Below are 16,826 nucleotides of genomic sequence, written 5' to 3' on the forward strand. Positions count from 1 at the left end.
GTAAAAAATAATCTTTATAAATACAAGATTTCCCTCAGCTCAGAGTCTTATCATGTGGAAAATTGAAAATATAATCTTGGAAACTGTCTTGGAAAAAGAAGATGACTTTGTACTGTGATATCATCGATTCAAGACAACTACAGAATTATTAGAGCAAGATAGAAGCTAAGAGATAAATTATAGATTACATAGAGCACAAATATGCTGAAATAATATAAAATAACAACATAAATCTGAATATGGATGAGACTAAAGCTGACAAAAAAGGTTTATAATTTAAAGGGAATGTCCAGTTTAACAATACATCATCAATTAAATATAGGATTAGTCTATCTATAAGGTTGAGTGATTGAATACATACATTAATGTATATTATACTGTACTAATCCTGAGTTACACCCTGTATTATACACCAGAGCTGCAATTACTATTCTGCTGGTGGAGTCACTGTGGACATACATTACATTACTTATCCTGTACTGATCCTGAGTTACATCCTGTATTATACTCCAGAGCTGCACTCACTATTCTGCTGGTGGAGTCACTGTGTACATACATTACATTACTTATCCTGTACTGATCCTGTTACATCCTGTATTATACTCCAGAGCTGTACTCACTATTCTACTGGTGGAGTCACTGTGTACAAACATTACATTACTTATCCTGTACTGATCCTGAGTTACATCCTGTATTATACTCCAGAGCTGCACTTACTATTCTGCTGGTGGAATCACTGTGTACATACACTACATTACTTATCCTGTACTGATCCTGAGTTACATCCTGTATTATACTCCAGAGCTGCACTCACTATTCTGCTGGTGGAGTCACTGTGTACATACATTACATTACTTATCCTGTACTGATCCTGAGTTACATCCTGTATTATACTCCAGAGCTGCACTCACTATTCTGCTGGTGGAGTCACTGTGTACATACATGACATTACTGATCCTGTACAAGATCTTATATTCAAGAGGAGATGGTACAGACATAGTAGGCGCCACCACGCTTATACTTGGCACCTGGCATCACCTGTAAGCTCTACATTGCCACATTAATTGAAAAATGGGGAGGCACATTTATCAAAAACATTTCTTTTGCCAAAGTTTTTATATTAAAAAATGACGTAAACTTTTTAATCCGACCTTATGCACCCTCAGGGGAGGGCAGGATTTGGATCTTGGTCCATTTTTTTGTCCGGGCTCCTATAGGCTCACGGTGCCGTTTGCGTTGCATGTATCAATGTAATTATAACATATTATTTTAAAAAAAATTATAACATTTTAACTTTTGCAGTTTTATTAAATCATTAATTTGGTCAGCAAGGCTGTAAATATGGAAAACAAATATCCAACGCGGAGGTCGGCGGCTCCGTCACTACAATACATCTTCATGTCCACATTCAACCCATCGATGACAGTATTTTGGTTACCAAGTAAGTCACAGAAGTTTTCGGTGGCACAACCTCGGGTGGCATCTTTTACGTTTATTGAACCTGGACGAAAAAATTAAATGTTATTAAGTGTCTGTCAGTCATATGACAAACAAAAATGTAAGCAATTTTATCATCATCAAAAATATCCTAAAGAAGCGTGAGGATTTTTCGACTCCTACATATCCAACCCCTTGAAGACCCGGCCCGCCTTACCATTAGGCCAGGATCACACACAGTTTTTTTGGGCAGTTTTTGGTTTCGTTTTTGGAGCCAAACACAACAGTGGACACAAAAGTAAGGAGGTGCATCAGTCTTTTCTTTACACCTTCCGTTCCTTACGGATCCTCTTCTGGCTTTGGCTAAAAAAAAACTGATCCAAAAACTGCCACAAAAACTGCATCAAAATTCTGTGTGTGATCCTGGCCTTAAAGACCATACTTTTATTATTTCATTTTTACCTCTCTGCAGTTCGGCGGTCATAACTTTTTACTCGCCGTCCTTGTAGCTTTGAGAGGACTTGCTTTTTCTATGTGAGACGTCGATTGTTTTTTTATGTATTGAATAGCATTTCATTTATATTAATCTTTATCATGGCGAAACGCAGACATTAATGACTTGATTTTGTTTCGATTTTTACGCCACACATCAATGGTCAATACGTTGCCTTTATTTTATGGGTTCTTACGGTTTTTTGGCCACCTAAATCTATAAGTTATTTACTCATTAACTTTTTTCTTTTACATAATTTAGATTATTTTTTTGTTACCTTTTTGTAAGTTTCTCATTAATAAACTTCTACTTTAGATCTTTTTTTGTAACCCTATAAACCAGTGTTTTATCTCTATGTATATTAATACCTTTACACATCTGTTACCCAAATTATGTCTTTATAGGCATTACCATAGGACAGCCCAGGGGTCCTTTCAAAGGACCTAGGAAACTGGAATGAATCCCTGCGATTGTGATGCCCGGGTTCACAATTACTTGACATTGTCAACACCTCGATCAGCATTGATCACAGGGTTTATAGGGTTAAATGGTCGAGATCAGAGGGTTCCCATTGTAAATCACAGCTGCCCTCCTATTGGTGAGCATGCTGGTAATTTGCAGTAAAATCATGTGTGATTCTTGGGCGACACTACCAATATGTGTGCGGGCATCCACAGGCGCTGATCATGGTCACAACATTTGCATTGGTCATATTAGGGAATCGGGCATTAAAAACGGATAAATACCAGTTCACAAGTGAGTATGCGGATTCTAGCGTCATATACATGGGACAGTGACCAAAAAATAATTACATTTTCAGCTAAAAAATAATAAAAACATGAATAAATAAATATTTCAGCAGAAAAAAAACCAAAGGTAATAAAAAAGGTTTCCTACCAGATAATGTCCTTGCCATACGGCCACACTTGGTTTCCTCTCCAGTGCACTGTAGGGTCTCTGATGTGTAGCAATAGTCGGATACACCAGATAGAGGCTAACAGAAGTCTATGGGCCCGCTATTTCGGGTCGTAATTACGACCCGTAATAACGGGTGTTTTTACGGTCGTGTGCATGAGGCCCCCGTAATGACGGGTGACTACGTGTGTGCACCCGTCATTACGACAGCGTTGCTAGGTGACGTCAGTAAATAGTCCCTGTCCAGGGTGCTGAAAGAGTTAAGCGATCGGCAGTAACTGTTTCAGCACCCTGGACAGGGACTACCGATCACAATATAGAGTAACCTGTAAAAAAAAAAAAAGACGTTCATACTTACTGAGAACTTTCTGCTTCCTCCAGTCCGGTCTCCTGGCCGTTGCCTTGGTGACGCGTCCCTCTCCACGTCCGGCCCGACATTCCTGGATGACGTTACAGCCCATGTGAGCGCTGCAGCCAATCACAGGCTGCAGAGGCCTCTGCAGCCAATCACAGGCTGCCGCGTCAGAAAAGAAGGTCGGACTGGAGGAAGAAGAGGGACTCGCCACCAAGACAACGACCAGGTACGTATGAAATGCTTTTTATTTTATTTTTAATCAGCAGCCTCTTTTCTCTATCAGTGATTGATAGAGACAAGTGGCTGCCGATTTGTATAATATTTTTGACCTTGTTCGGTCAAAACGGGTTCGGCCGAACCCGGTGAAGTTCGGATTCGCTGCGAACCAAACTTTTCCTGATGTTCGGACCGAAACCGGGTTCGGTTGTCCTGGTTCGCTCATCTCTAGTTTTGAACTCTGCAAATTCTGGAACTTTTGGGGTTTGTGGTGCACTAATTGCAGCCATTGGCGAGCGCTGGCTGACATTTTACAGATTAGAAAAAGGATCACATGACTTCGGGCGGGCTTTCCCATATATGTTCTCTCTACCCATATATGTTATTGTCACTTTGGCATTACTAATGCTGACTTGGCGGTAAAGAGCTTGAAAGGAGTTGGATACAGTCCTAGAAGTCCTCAGAGAGTCCAGCACAAGTTTTCGGGGAAATCCGGCACTTACAATTCGCAGTAAATTTACCAAAATGAATTTCAGGAAATTCGCTCGACTCTAATATTTTAAATAAAACAGAATCTAATATCTATGGCATTGCCTGGCTGTTCCCTGACATTTGCCTTTGGGGGAAATAAGTATCAAGGATGTTGGATGTTCCTGTAGATACAACCTTGTCAGAGGGGTCTGCAGGGGACAGAGGGGTCCGGAGGGGAAAGATGGGTCTGCTGCAGTGGAAAGACAATGCAAAATTTCCAGCCTGAATGTTCATGCAAATAAATAAAAATGAAAACGATATTACAATAAAAAAAACATATTTTATTCTATCTTTATGTAACGAAGACCACTTATACGTCACGTGATAGGCTGAGCAGTAAACCAACCCTGGATATGAGTTTATCATAAGCACCAGTTCTGTGGGGGCTGGAATCTGTATCCATAGAAGTTCTGCCCCCAAATAATTTGGGACAAGACCAAATTGCGCTGGATTGGCGGTCCCTGAATCTTGGAAAGTCACATGTGGGTGCGGGTCCGTGACAATGTCGACAATCTTAAAGAAGCTCCCCACTTTATCTTTTTATTGCACCCTCCATTTGTACATTGGTGCTTCAGTGGGGTGCTGTGCGCAAAACTACTTACCGATCCCCGCATCTTGTCTTCTTTGGGTCCAGCGTCGCTCACGTGATCTTTCCTCTGACGTCTATGGAGTCGCTGTGCTTTTGAATAAACCTGAACTCAGGCTCTCAATGCATTCCTATGGGCGCCAGAACGAGGCCAGAACGAGGCTCCATAAGAATGCATTGAGAGCCTGACTTCTGTTTTTCTGAAAAGCAGCGATTCCGGACCAGGTCAGAAAGAAGATCACGTGCGTGGCGCTGGACCCGAAAAACGACACGATGCGGGGAACGTTAAGTATTTCTGCACACTCCACCCCGCTGCAACATCAATGTACAAATGGAGGGTGCAATAAAAAAATAAAGTGCCCCAGTATAGTAATAATGCCCACAAGGTGCCCTAGTACAGTAATAGTGACCAAGTACAGTAATAATGCCCCAGTATAGTAATAATGCTTTTATAGTGCCCCAGTACTGTAATAATACCCCATAGTGCCCCAGTACAGTAATAATGCCCTCATAGTGCCCCATTACATTTATAATGCCCCAGTACTGTAATAATACCCCATAGTGCCCCAGTATAGTAATAATGCCCCATAGTGCCCCAGTATAGTAATAATGCCCCAGTACTGTAATAATACCCCATAGTGCCCCAGTATAGTAATAATGCCCCATAGTGCCCCAGTATAGTAATAATGCCCCAGTACTGTAATAATACCCCATAGTGCCCCAGTATAGTAATAATGCCCCATAGTGCCCCAGTATAGTAATAATGCCCCAGTACTGTAATAATACCCCATAGTGCCCCAGTATAGTAATAATGCCCCAGTACTGTAATAATACCCCATAGTGCCCCAGTATAGTAATAATGCCCACAAGGTGCCCTAGTACAGTAATAGTGACCAAGTACAGTAATAATGCCCCAATATAGTAATAATGCTTTTATAGTGCCCCAGTACAGTAATAATGCCCTCATAGTGCCCCATTACATTTATAATGCCCCAGTACTGTAATAATACCCCATAGTGCCCCAGTACAGTAATAATGCCCTCATAGTGCGCCATTACATTTATAATGCCCCAGTACTGTAATAATACCCCATAGTGCCCCAGTATAGTAATAATGCCCCAGTACTGTAATAATACCCCATAGTGCCCCAGTATAGTAATAATGCCCACAAGGTGCCCTAGTACAGTAATAGTGACCAAGTACAGTAATAATGCCCCAATATAGTAATAATGCTTTTATAGTGCCCCAGTACAGTAATAATGCCCTCATAGTGCCCCATTACATTTATAATGCCCCAGTACTGTAATAATACCCCATAGTGCCCCAGTACAGTAATAATGCCCTCATAGTGCGCCATTACATTTATAATGCCCCAGTACTGTAATAATGCCCCATAGTGCCCCAGTATAGTAATAATGCCCCAGTACTGTAATAATACCCCATAGTGCCCCAGTATAGTAATAATGCCCACAAGGTGCCCTAGTACAGTAATAGTGACCAAGTACAGTAATAATGCCCCAATATAGTAATAATGCTTTTATAGTGCCCCAGTACTGTAATAATACCCCATAGTGCCCCAGTACAGTAATAATGCCCTCATAGTGCGCCATTACATTTATAATGCCCCAGTACTGTAATAATACCCCATAGTGCCCCAGTACTGTAATAATGCTTTTATAGTGCCCCAGTAGAGTAATAATTCCCCTATAGTGTCTCAGAATATTTATGATGCACTCATAGGTATAAGATATGGAGTGCAGTGAAACATTAATTGGGAGTTAGGTATAGTTATTTTACCCCTATACCGTATTTTTCGGGCTATAAGGCGCACCCAGGTTTTAGACAAAAGAAAATATGAAAAACGGGGGTCTCTGTTAAGAGTACCCTGCCAGCCCAAAAAAGTGCAATGGTGTCGTTCTAAACTTTTCCAAATAACAGTGTGTCAGTCTTCACCGTAACACTGGCATTGTATTCGTGAACAAATAAAAATAAGGATAAACAATGTCGTAAGATCGTAAATGACAATTTTGTCTGTAGCGCTACTGCAGAAAACATGGAGCATTAAACCTCGGTAATTGATTTCAATGGATTCAAAAGAGAAGGGAGGTTGACCCAGCTGTGGCGAATAGTGGAAGGTCTCATATATGGTAGTCCCCTCTCTTCTATAACCTCGACATGGTCTAACCCAGAATTAAGGAGTCACCCCCCTGATTACCCTTCATGGTTAGAGAGAACCACCAGCAATGACGTCTTCATAGATGACATGTCCCGTTCTTCTCATCGGAGGAACATCTATGGTTGGGGCAGAGAAGACGGAGAAAAGTATAACTCATTGTTCTGTCTGTGTCTTCCAGGTTTCTCTCTGTCCTGCTATAAATGTATAGCTTTTAATGGAGCTCAGTCCGCAACAAACACTGAAACCTGCTCCTCCGGGAGCTCCTGCGTAACATCTCTCGCTGTGACCACCGTAGGTAAGTAATATGTTCTGTAAGACCACGGCCCGTAAACGTCTTCTTCTAGGGTGCTGAGATCTCCTACTGTACAAAGTCCTATCACATGAATTAGATGACCATAATAGTATGACAAGGGTTAATAGAGAGTAAATGTGGCATGAGGCCCCACCTTCCAATAATCTGACCACGCCCCCTCAAAGTCCTGGACACACCCATTCTACAATCTTGTCTTTTGTCATCCTTAAAAGGTAACTAAACTTTCGAAAAACTTCTGACATGTCAAAAGTTTTGCAGAAGAGCACAGTTGAGCGCTGTGCCGCTTCATTTCTGCTCGGCAGGGCTTAATAGGAGCACATACAAGACCTGGGGCATTCATTAGGCTCGTGATCGCATCGCGGGGAGGTCGATGGGACATTAGAGTGAGCCGTCCCCTCCTTCTAATGGCTTAGATGCCACGGTTTCTATTGACCGCAGCATCTAAGGGGTTAAACTAGCGGAATCCTGCTCGTTGCAGTAAAGTGTAACATAAAGCTGACACCCCCTTACTATGGAGCAGGCCCAGCCCGTGAGCCCGCTCCATATTTCCGCTAGGCGGCTGTCACGTACATGTAAGTAACCAAGGGGCACTGCCACAGGGCCATAATAAGGGTGGCAGTCACAAGACCCCTATAAGAGTGACAGCCAAGAAAATAACACACAGACTCCTATCAGGAAACTTCCTATTACGGAACCATATTTACCCCATTCAAGGTAATGCAGCTAGAAAACGGGTCTAAATTTGTCGCCAAATCTCCGGATTTTTCAATTGTTTTAATTGTAACTTCCTGAACAGACGTCTAGTCCCCACCTCCGACCCCTGGAACGCTAGAGAAAAAAGATGATCCACGGTTGTGGCACCTGTGACATGTAAGGGAAAGGATTAGAGTCTAGTGCCCCCTAGAGGATGAACATGTGTATACACTCTGCCAATGTACCTGGATGTATCACATTCTGAAAGTTCTGGACAGTGGCGTAGCTATAGGGGTCGCAGCGGTCGCAACTGCGACCGGGCCCCGTAGCTAGGGAGGCCCGCAGGCCCCCCTCACCACACTAGCGCTGCAATGATTGCTCTACATTGCTGGGTCCCTGCTGTGGTACAAAAGAGACCCAGTAATGTAGCTTAAAGCATTGGTGGCAGCTCAGCTGTCAGAGAGTCATTGCGTGGAGGGGGAACAAGAGGGTGGAAAATGAATGATAGATGAATCCACTCATCTTACGAGACCCAGCCCCGCCCACTGTACTGTCCACCCAATCAGCTCACTTCTTGCTGTTTCCCTCTTCCTCGTGACCTGTTCAGAGGGAAAGGAATGGCTACAGCAAGAAGATGGTGTGCATGTCTGCTGCTCCCCTGCAGTACCAGCTGCTCTCTGACCCCACAGCAGATGTAAGTAGCAACTAGTAATCCAGCTCTTAACCCCTTCACTGTGTGTATGTATGTCTGTCATGCTGAGCAGTCACACCTCAGGGCTGACAGTTTAGCATAACAGACAAAGTATCTATCATCTATCTATCTATCTATCTATCTATCTACTATCTATCTATCTATCTATCTATCTATCTATCTATCTATCTATCTATCTATCTATCTATCTATCTATCTATCTATCTATCTATCTATCTATCTACTATCTATCTATCTATCTATCTATCTATCTATCTATCTATCTATCTATCTATCTATCTATCTATCTATCTCATATCTATCTATCTATCTATCTATCTATCTATCTATCTATCTATCTATCTATCTATCTCATATCTATCTATCTCATTATCTATCTATCTATCTATCTATCTATCTATCTATCTATCTATCTATCTCATATCTATCTATCTATCTATCTATCTATCTATCTATCTATCTATCTATCTATCTATCTCTCTATCTATCTCTCTATCTCTCTATCTATCTATCTCTCTATCTCATATCTATCTATCTATCTATCTATCTATCTATCTATCTATCTATCTATCTATCTATCTATCTATCTATCTATCTATCTATCTATCTATCTCATATCTATCTATCTATCTATCTATCTATCTATCTATCTATCTATCTATCTATCTATCTATCTATCTATCTATCTATCTCATATCTATCTATCTATCTATCTATCTATCTATCTATCTCATATCTATCTCATATCTATCTATCTATCTATCTATCTATCTATCTATCTATCTATCTATCTATCTATCTATCTATCTATCTATCTATCTATCTATCTATCTATCTATCTCATATCTATCTATCTATCTATCTATCTATCTATCTATCTATCTATCTATCTATCTATCTATCTATCTATCTCATATCTATCTATCTATCTATCTATCTATCTATCTATCTATCTATCTATCTATCTATCTATCTATCTATCTCATATCTACACTGGCGTAGCTATAGGGGTCGCAATTGCGACCGGGCCCCGAAGCCAGGGGGGCCCACAGCCCCCCGCACCACATCAATAAAAAGTTACTATAGTAACTCGGGCCGCGGGCCCCTGTTACTATAGTAACAGACTGACCTTACCTTCCTGGTTCCGGATCGCAGCGGAGGTCCTGACGTCACAGCGCTATGTACCGCTCACAACATCGAGAGGACAGAACTTCCGCCGCGGCTGAAGAGGAAGGTAAGATTAGTTGCCCTGACTGGCGGGGTCCGACTCCCGGGACCCGCCAATCAGCTGTTTTGAAGGGGCCGCAGCACTCGTACGAGAGCTACTCCCCTTCATTCCGGTGACACTGTGAATCGGTGTCGGCGATTCACAGTGTGAGCGAGTAGTGAAATGAAGGGGAAGCAGCTCTTGTACGAGTGCTGCGGCCCCTTCAAAACAGCTGATTGGCGGGTCCCGGGAGTCGGACCCCGCCAGTCAGGGCAACTAATCTTACCTTCCTCTTCAGCCGCGGCGGAAGTTCTGTCCTCTCGATGTTGTGCACGGCGCATAGCGCTGTGACGTCAGGACCTCCGCTGCGATCTGGAACCAGGAAAGTCCCGGAAGTCGGACCCATTCATGGCCTATCCTGAGGAAAGGCCATCAATGTTTAAAGAGGCTCTGTCACCAGATTTTGCACCCCTATCTGCTATTGCAGCAGATAGGGGTGCAATGTAGATTACAGTAACGTTTTTATTTTTAAAAAACAAGCTTTTTTGGCCAAGTTATGACCATTTTTGTATTTATGCAAATGAGGCTTGCAAAAGTCCAAGTGGGTGTGTTTAAAAGTAAAAGTCCAAGTGGGCGTGTATTATGTGCGTACATCGGGGCGTTTTTACTACTTTTACTAGCTGGGCTTTCTGATGAGAAGTATCATCCACTTCTCTTCACAACGCCCAGCTTATACTCGGTTCTTATACTGTATAAGATTACTGTCTGCTGGACCCTGTATCTAAGCCTACGTTGTGGTAGGCTTAGATACAGGGTCCCACAGACAGTATCACACATGGGCCCTGTATCTAAGCCTAACACATGTGTTACTAATCATTTTTTGTGTGTTTTCTTACAGGTTCGGTCGTTGGACTACGTCGGATTCCAGGACTACTTCGATGACGGCTTTTTTTTTTGTTATCAATAAAATGGTTAATGAGGGCTGTGTGGGTTTTTTTTTTAATTTCAATAAAATATTTTTTCTATGTCTTTGTGGTTTTTTTTAAACTATATTACTACCGCCTTAGTAATGGCCGCCGGCTGATTGACAGCATCCATTGCTAAGGCGGGGCTTAGTGTTAGCGGATGCAGAGGCTAACACTAACCCCCTTTATTACCCCGGTACCCACCGCCACCAGGGGTGCTGGGAAGAGCCGGGTACGATCCAGTACTTGACCATCTGTAGTGATGGTCGGCCACTGGGGTGGCCGCAGGCTGGTATTATCAGGAGGGGAAAGGCCAAAAACAGTGGCCCTTCCCACCCTGGTGATGCTAGGCTGCTGCTGCTTTATTGTATCTGGCTGGTTATGAAAAATGGGGGGGACCCCACGTCATTTAAAAAAAAAATAATAATTGGAAAGAACGATGTGGGTTCCCCCCCAATTTTCATAACCAGCCAGATGCAACACAGCAGCAGCAGGCAGCATTACCAGGGTGGGAAGGGCCACTGTTTTTGGCCTTTCCCAGCCTAATACTACCAGCCTGCGGCCACCCCGTTGCCTGCCCGTCACTACAGATGGTCGGGTACTGGTTCGTACCCGGCTCTTCCCAGTGCTCCTGGTGGTGGTGGGTACCGGGGTAATAATGGGGGTTAGTGTTGGCCTCTGCACCGGCTAACATTAAGCCTCGCCTTAGTAATGGAGGTTGTCAATCAGCCAGCGGCCATTACTAAGGCGGTGATAATAAATTTTAAAAAGATACAAGCACATAGAAAAAATATTTCATTGAAATAAAAAAAACACAACCCTCATTAACAATTTTATTGAGAATAAAAAAAACGCCGTCATTGAAGTCCTCGAATCCGAAGTCCAACAACCGAACCTGTAAAAAAAACACAAACACAAAAATAATCAGTAACACATAAAGAAGCAAAATTATTATTCTTACCTATCCTGGGTCCAGCTCTGGAGCCGCAATGTCAGCGAGCTGGGCCCTGTATCTAATCCGATCATGTGTGATACTGTCTGCTGGGTCCTATATCTAATCCAATCATGTGTGATACTGTCTGCTGAGCTGTGTATCTAATCCAATCATGTGTGATACTGTCTGCTGGACCCTGTATCTAATCCTATCATGTGTGATACTGTCTGCTGGACCCTGTATCTAATCCTATCATGTGTGATACTGTCTGCTGGGCCCTATATCTAATCCGATCATGTGTGATACTGTCTGCTGAGCCACTGTATCTAATCCTATAATGTGTGGTACTGTCTGCTGAGCCACTGTATCTAATCCTATTATGTGTGATACTGTCTGCTGGGCCACTGTATCTAATCCTATCATGTGTGATACTGTCTCCTCAGCCACTGTATCTAATCCTATCATGTGTGATACTGTCTGCTCAGCCACTGTATCTAATCCTATCATGTGTGATACTGTCTGCTGAGCCACTGTATCTAATCCTATCATGTGTGATGCTGTCTGCTGGGCCACTGTATCTAATCCTATCCTGTGTGATACTGTCTGCTGAGCCACTGTATCTAATCCTATCCATAGTTTATAGGGTCGTAGTGCTATAGATATGCTATGCTGTCTCCTATACACACTTTTTTTGGGGCGGACACACATGTATTGGGGCTATTTCCCTGACATTTTAAGCCCTGAGGGTATGTTCACACGGCAGCGTCTGTTACGGCTGAAATTACGGTGCTGTTTTCAGGAGAAAGCAGCACCGTAATTTCAGCCGTAAAGGCATGTGCAGGCGTCTTTTCCTGCGTCCATTACGGACGTAATTGGAGCTGTTTTTTCATGGAGTCCATGGAAAACGGCTCCATTTACGTCTGAAGAAGTGACAGGCACTTATTTGACGCGGGCGTCTTTTTTACGCCCCGCCTTTTGACAGCGGTGCGTAAAAAAAAATGAGTCGGCACAGAACATCGTAAAGCCCATTCAAATGATTGGGCAGATGTTTGCCAACGCTTTTGAGCCGCATTTTCGGACGTAATTCAATGCTAAAACGCCCGAATTACGTCCGTAAATAGGGTGTGTGAACCCAGCCTTAGTGACGCCCCCGACTGCTAGTGCTGCATTGTTGGGTCACTTAGGAGACCCAGCGATGCAGCTGAAAGCTGCGGACCGTCGGCCATAATAAGTTTGCGGGGGGGGGGGGGGCCCAGTAAGAATTTATGCATCGGGGCCCATGAGCCTCTAGCTACGCCCCTGGTTCTGGATATGTTGTCTTAATAAAATATTTATCAGCTTCAAAAATGTGTATTCTATGATTTTCTACAGGATCTACAGTTACTTCTTCATCTCTGGCAAGAGGCTGCACCCCCGCAAACCAGTGCAATATCACAGGAAGTTTGACTTTTCAAGGTGGAAATGTCAGGATCTCCACTTCATGTTGTGACACTGACAAATGCAACGTAACAACCCCGACATGTAAGTTCTGTCATGCAAAGTACAACAGTCTAGCGCCACCTAGTGGTAGAAAAATGTAGTGCAGTTATGTGAAGTTTCTGTTTTGCTAAAAATTGATAAATTACGGTAATATAAATAACTACATGTGCTTAAAGAGGACCGGTCCCCTCCCCTGATATGTCTGTTTTAGTAAATACGTGTATTCCCCATGACGTAACAATTCTGCAGCATATTTTCTAATAATTCTAGGTTGTGACGTTCCTCTGTTATTCCTCCTTTGAAATATATGAATAAATTGACAGCTGGGTGTCACTAGTTGGGGTGTGTCCCTACACAGACTGACACTGTCCAATCAGTGCTGACAGAGTGAGACTGTAGGACACGCCCCTTTGACAAGGGGAATGGTAACACCCAGTTGTCAATTTATTTATAAATTTCTAGGAGGAATAACAGAGGAATAGGACAAAGCAGAATTTAAAAAATATATATGTTCCAGAGTTGTTATATCATGGGGAATATAAGTATTTAGTAATATAGACTTGTCAGGAGAGGTGACAGGTCGTCCTTAATATAAGAATGAGGTTAAAAGTGTAATCTTAATATATCCCGTATTCAGTGCCAGCCACAAGTACTCAGCTGAATGGACAGACATGCCGGACCTGCACCACGGACACCACTGACTATTGCTACACTGGAAGTACCTTGCAATGTTACGGCGCAGAGACTATGTGCGGCCGCATATCCACATACCTATCAGGTAATAACACTCCAGTGCTGTGAATTTACGCCGTTACGTTCTTAGGTCCAAAATTGCGTGCCGGCAATTTCATGATATATTTTTACAGAGGTCGGAGCTGTGTTTTTCTGATACAAAGCTCCAACTCCTCTGCTTTCTTTTCTTTTTACACAGCCGTAGACTTAAAGGAATTGTCTAGTTTTATATAACTAAAGCGTAAAGGGGTTTTCCCAACTTAGACATTTATGGCATAACCACAGGATATGCCATAAACGTCTGATCGATGCGGATCTCAGCTATGGGGCCGCACCTATACCAAAAACAGGGGTCACCCGACCACAAATTTCAGCTAAGAAGTTGGGAATACCCCTTTAATCACGGTAAATGAAAAGTTCTACAACATTCTAGAAGTCTTTGTTTTTAAATTCCTCACCATTTTCAAGATCTCTGCTTGCTGTCAGTGAATGACAACATGTGTTACCGTGCAGAGGCTGCAGATCTGTACATACCTAGTCCTGCTCACAGCTGAGAAGTGGATACAATTGTATCCAGGCTACTCTGTGAGCTAAACAGCCTGCAGACTGATACATTGTAACAAACCACCAGTGAGATTTGTGCGGCTGATGCAGTTGTGTTTAGCTCACAGAGCATTGTTCATACTGGAGACAGTAATTTATATTTCTTGGATGAGTGTGAGGAAGCTGTAATACGGTGCACAGCCGTGTAAGAATTTAATGGACGACAGTACTCGCCAGAATGCTGTGGCCCCTTCAAACAGCTGATTGACGGGGTCCCAAGAGTCGGACCTCATACTGATTAGATATTGATTGCCTATCCAGAGGATAGGCAATGCATTTTATTGCACCGGACAACCTCTCTAAGATCAATGTATACAGTAAGCTCCCCCTAGTGGTGGCTGCCGGCATACAGAATTCTATTATTTAAATCTATGTCTCTGCAGAGGATTTGGAGCTCTGTATCAGAAGAATGGAGCTCATCCCTCTACAAAGATAAACTATGAAACTAATCAGCATTGAATAGTGATATTAATAAGAGGACATTCGCTTAATATAATATTACAACGTCGTTATCTAATATTTTTGCTTCTTATTCTTCAGGATCTACCTCTGTGACAACCTTCATACGCGGCTGCGCCACTCCGAGCGTCTGTAATTTGCTGGGCAATCAGGATAACGTCTACGATGCCCTGAAAGTGGTTTCAAAAACCTTCTGCAGCAATGGATGTATCGCCCTCCAGGGAACTTTCTGCTTCTCCACCTTGATGATGTTGTTCCTTATAAAAGTTTTGCTTTAAAAAGACCTTTATATATAAAAATACAACATACAAGATTGTCCTGTCTAATTCAATACATTAAGAAAAAGGGATGTAAAATAAAAAAACATCAAGGGAAAGGTGACTGGACTCAATTGTGTTCTCCTCTTCATACTGTGGACTAATTTTTTTATATACTTGCAACTTTTTCCCTTCCCTAAGGGCTCATTCAGACATTGCAGGGAAAACCGTATCAAAAAAATCACCAAATTGCAACTCAAATGCAAAGTCTGGACACTAGGGGGCTCATGCACATAAATGTATATCACGGGGCCAAGTCATCCCAATTTCAGAGAGTTCAATTATTTTTTTCTTTTCATGGAGACATTTTTTTTACGTTGGTGTGCATTGCCTTATTAAAATACAATAGCCCCATACTCGGGATGTAGAGGATTCAGATGATGAATACGGTGGCGTGCATGAGGCCAATGGTTGTATATTTCTTTAAAAATTGAATACAATAGAATCCAAAAAGATGACAAGTCATGACCAATAAAAAAAAAGATCTAATAAATGTTTATACCAGGTGGGCGCAATTTTATTCTATACATTTTTGTATTATTTTATTATATGTGATCTGTCTGCACAAATTGTATAATAAACCTGACGAAATTCTTGCCGATCACAAAAATGGTGCAAAATGTACAATGCGCCATCCCGAAGACGGGTGTGATTACTTTTACAATGAGGGAAATATTTTTGGGATTTGTATGAAGAGTGTGATGGGACTCATTGAATGTAGGGACATATTAGATGAATTCCATCCATATATTAAAATTCTTTATTTACTTACAATCTCTCATCTCTTGCAGCTCACAATGCAACTTTTTGAAAAAAAAAGTGCTAAAATAAAGTGAACCAATAACCAAAAATAAAAACTTCCCAGTTCTCCTAAATGGAGGGGCCGCTTGGCTCCCTGGTCCTAGTCTGGACCTTGCTTTACCCTCCATCTCATCTCTCTGCCTGGCACACTACTGATTATCACCCTCCAGATCCAATAAACTGCTGAACTATGACATCACTGATCCTGGAGGGGCTGTAGTGGAGCCCCTTTAATTCCAGTGCTTGCAGAAATGAATGGATCATAGGTTCTTGAGTAGATGTACATGAAAGTACAACATGCACCCGCCACGTAGTAATCATCACGTCCCACCACAAATGATAAAGACATTTTTTCCCTATATCATGAGACAGAAGCATCGATGTCACACTGCAGGAAAAATGCCACAAACAGGTTCTTAAAGAAAATTTTAATACCATAGCAAATACAGAATTACACCTAAAATCTCCAAAAATACAGTAAAAAAAATCACTTCAAAAACATCGCCATAAAAGTGAATGTCCATTTTTTATCATCATGTCGTTCTTAGGTCCCACATTCGGTGCTGATGAAATTCCTAAGATATGTTTATAGGGGTCAAAGCTTTGTTTTTCTGATACAAAGCTCCAAATACCCTGCATAGATATAAATTATAAAATGTTATCTACCTGCAGTCACCACTAGGGGGAGCTCAAGAGCTTACTGCATTTTGTGTTATTATTGAGGTCAATTAAAAATAAAATGTTTTTAGGACGATGTGTATATTAAAATCACACGGGCACCTTTGCGGTCGTCACCCAGCTTTCCCAGATCCATGAGTATAACATCTGCTTTATTATGTAGTTAGACATTATCTATTCCCACATTGTTGCCTATCTAAACAAATTAGTCATTCAGGCGTTTA

At 42.0% G+C, this 16,826-nt stretch overlaps 1 protein-coding gene across 1 annotated transcript; it reads left to right on the forward strand.

The window, feature by feature from the left end:
• Positions 1-2,616: 2,616 nt before the first annotated feature.
• LOC142662694 (uncharacterized) lies at positions 2,617-15,496 on the forward strand. Its single transcript, XM_075840906.1, has 5 exons — positions 2,617-2,686; positions 6,888-7,004; positions 12,905-13,054; positions 13,650-13,790; positions 14,888-15,496. The coding sequence occupies exons 1-5, from the start codon at positions 2,617-2,619 to the stop codon at positions 15,082-15,084; spliced, it is 675 nt and encodes a 224-aa protein (XP_075697021.1). The 3' UTR covers positions 15,085-15,496.
• The last annotated feature ends 1,330 nt before the right edge of the window (positions 15,497-16,826 follow it).

Source organism: Rhinoderma darwinii, chromosome 10 (assembly GCF_050947455.1).
Source record: "Rhinoderma darwinii isolate aRhiDar2 chromosome 10, aRhiDar2.hap1, whole genome shotgun sequence".
NCBI lineage: Eukaryota > Metazoa > Chordata > Amphibia > Anura > Rhinodermatidae > Rhinoderma > Rhinoderma darwinii.

Coding starts and splice junctions, on each gene's coding strand:
- LOC142662694 (XM_075840906.1), top strand. CDS start 2,617: ATGGTCACAACATTTGCATTGGTCATATTAGGGAATCGGGCATTAAAA. Junction 2,687..6,887: donor GGATAAATACCAGTTCACAA/GTGAGTATGCGG, acceptor TGTGTCTTCCAG/GTTTCTCTCTGTCCTGCTAT. Junction 13,055..13,649: donor CAACGTAACAACCCCGACAT/GTAAGTTCTGTC, acceptor TCCCGTATTCAG/TGCCAGCCACAAGTACTCAG.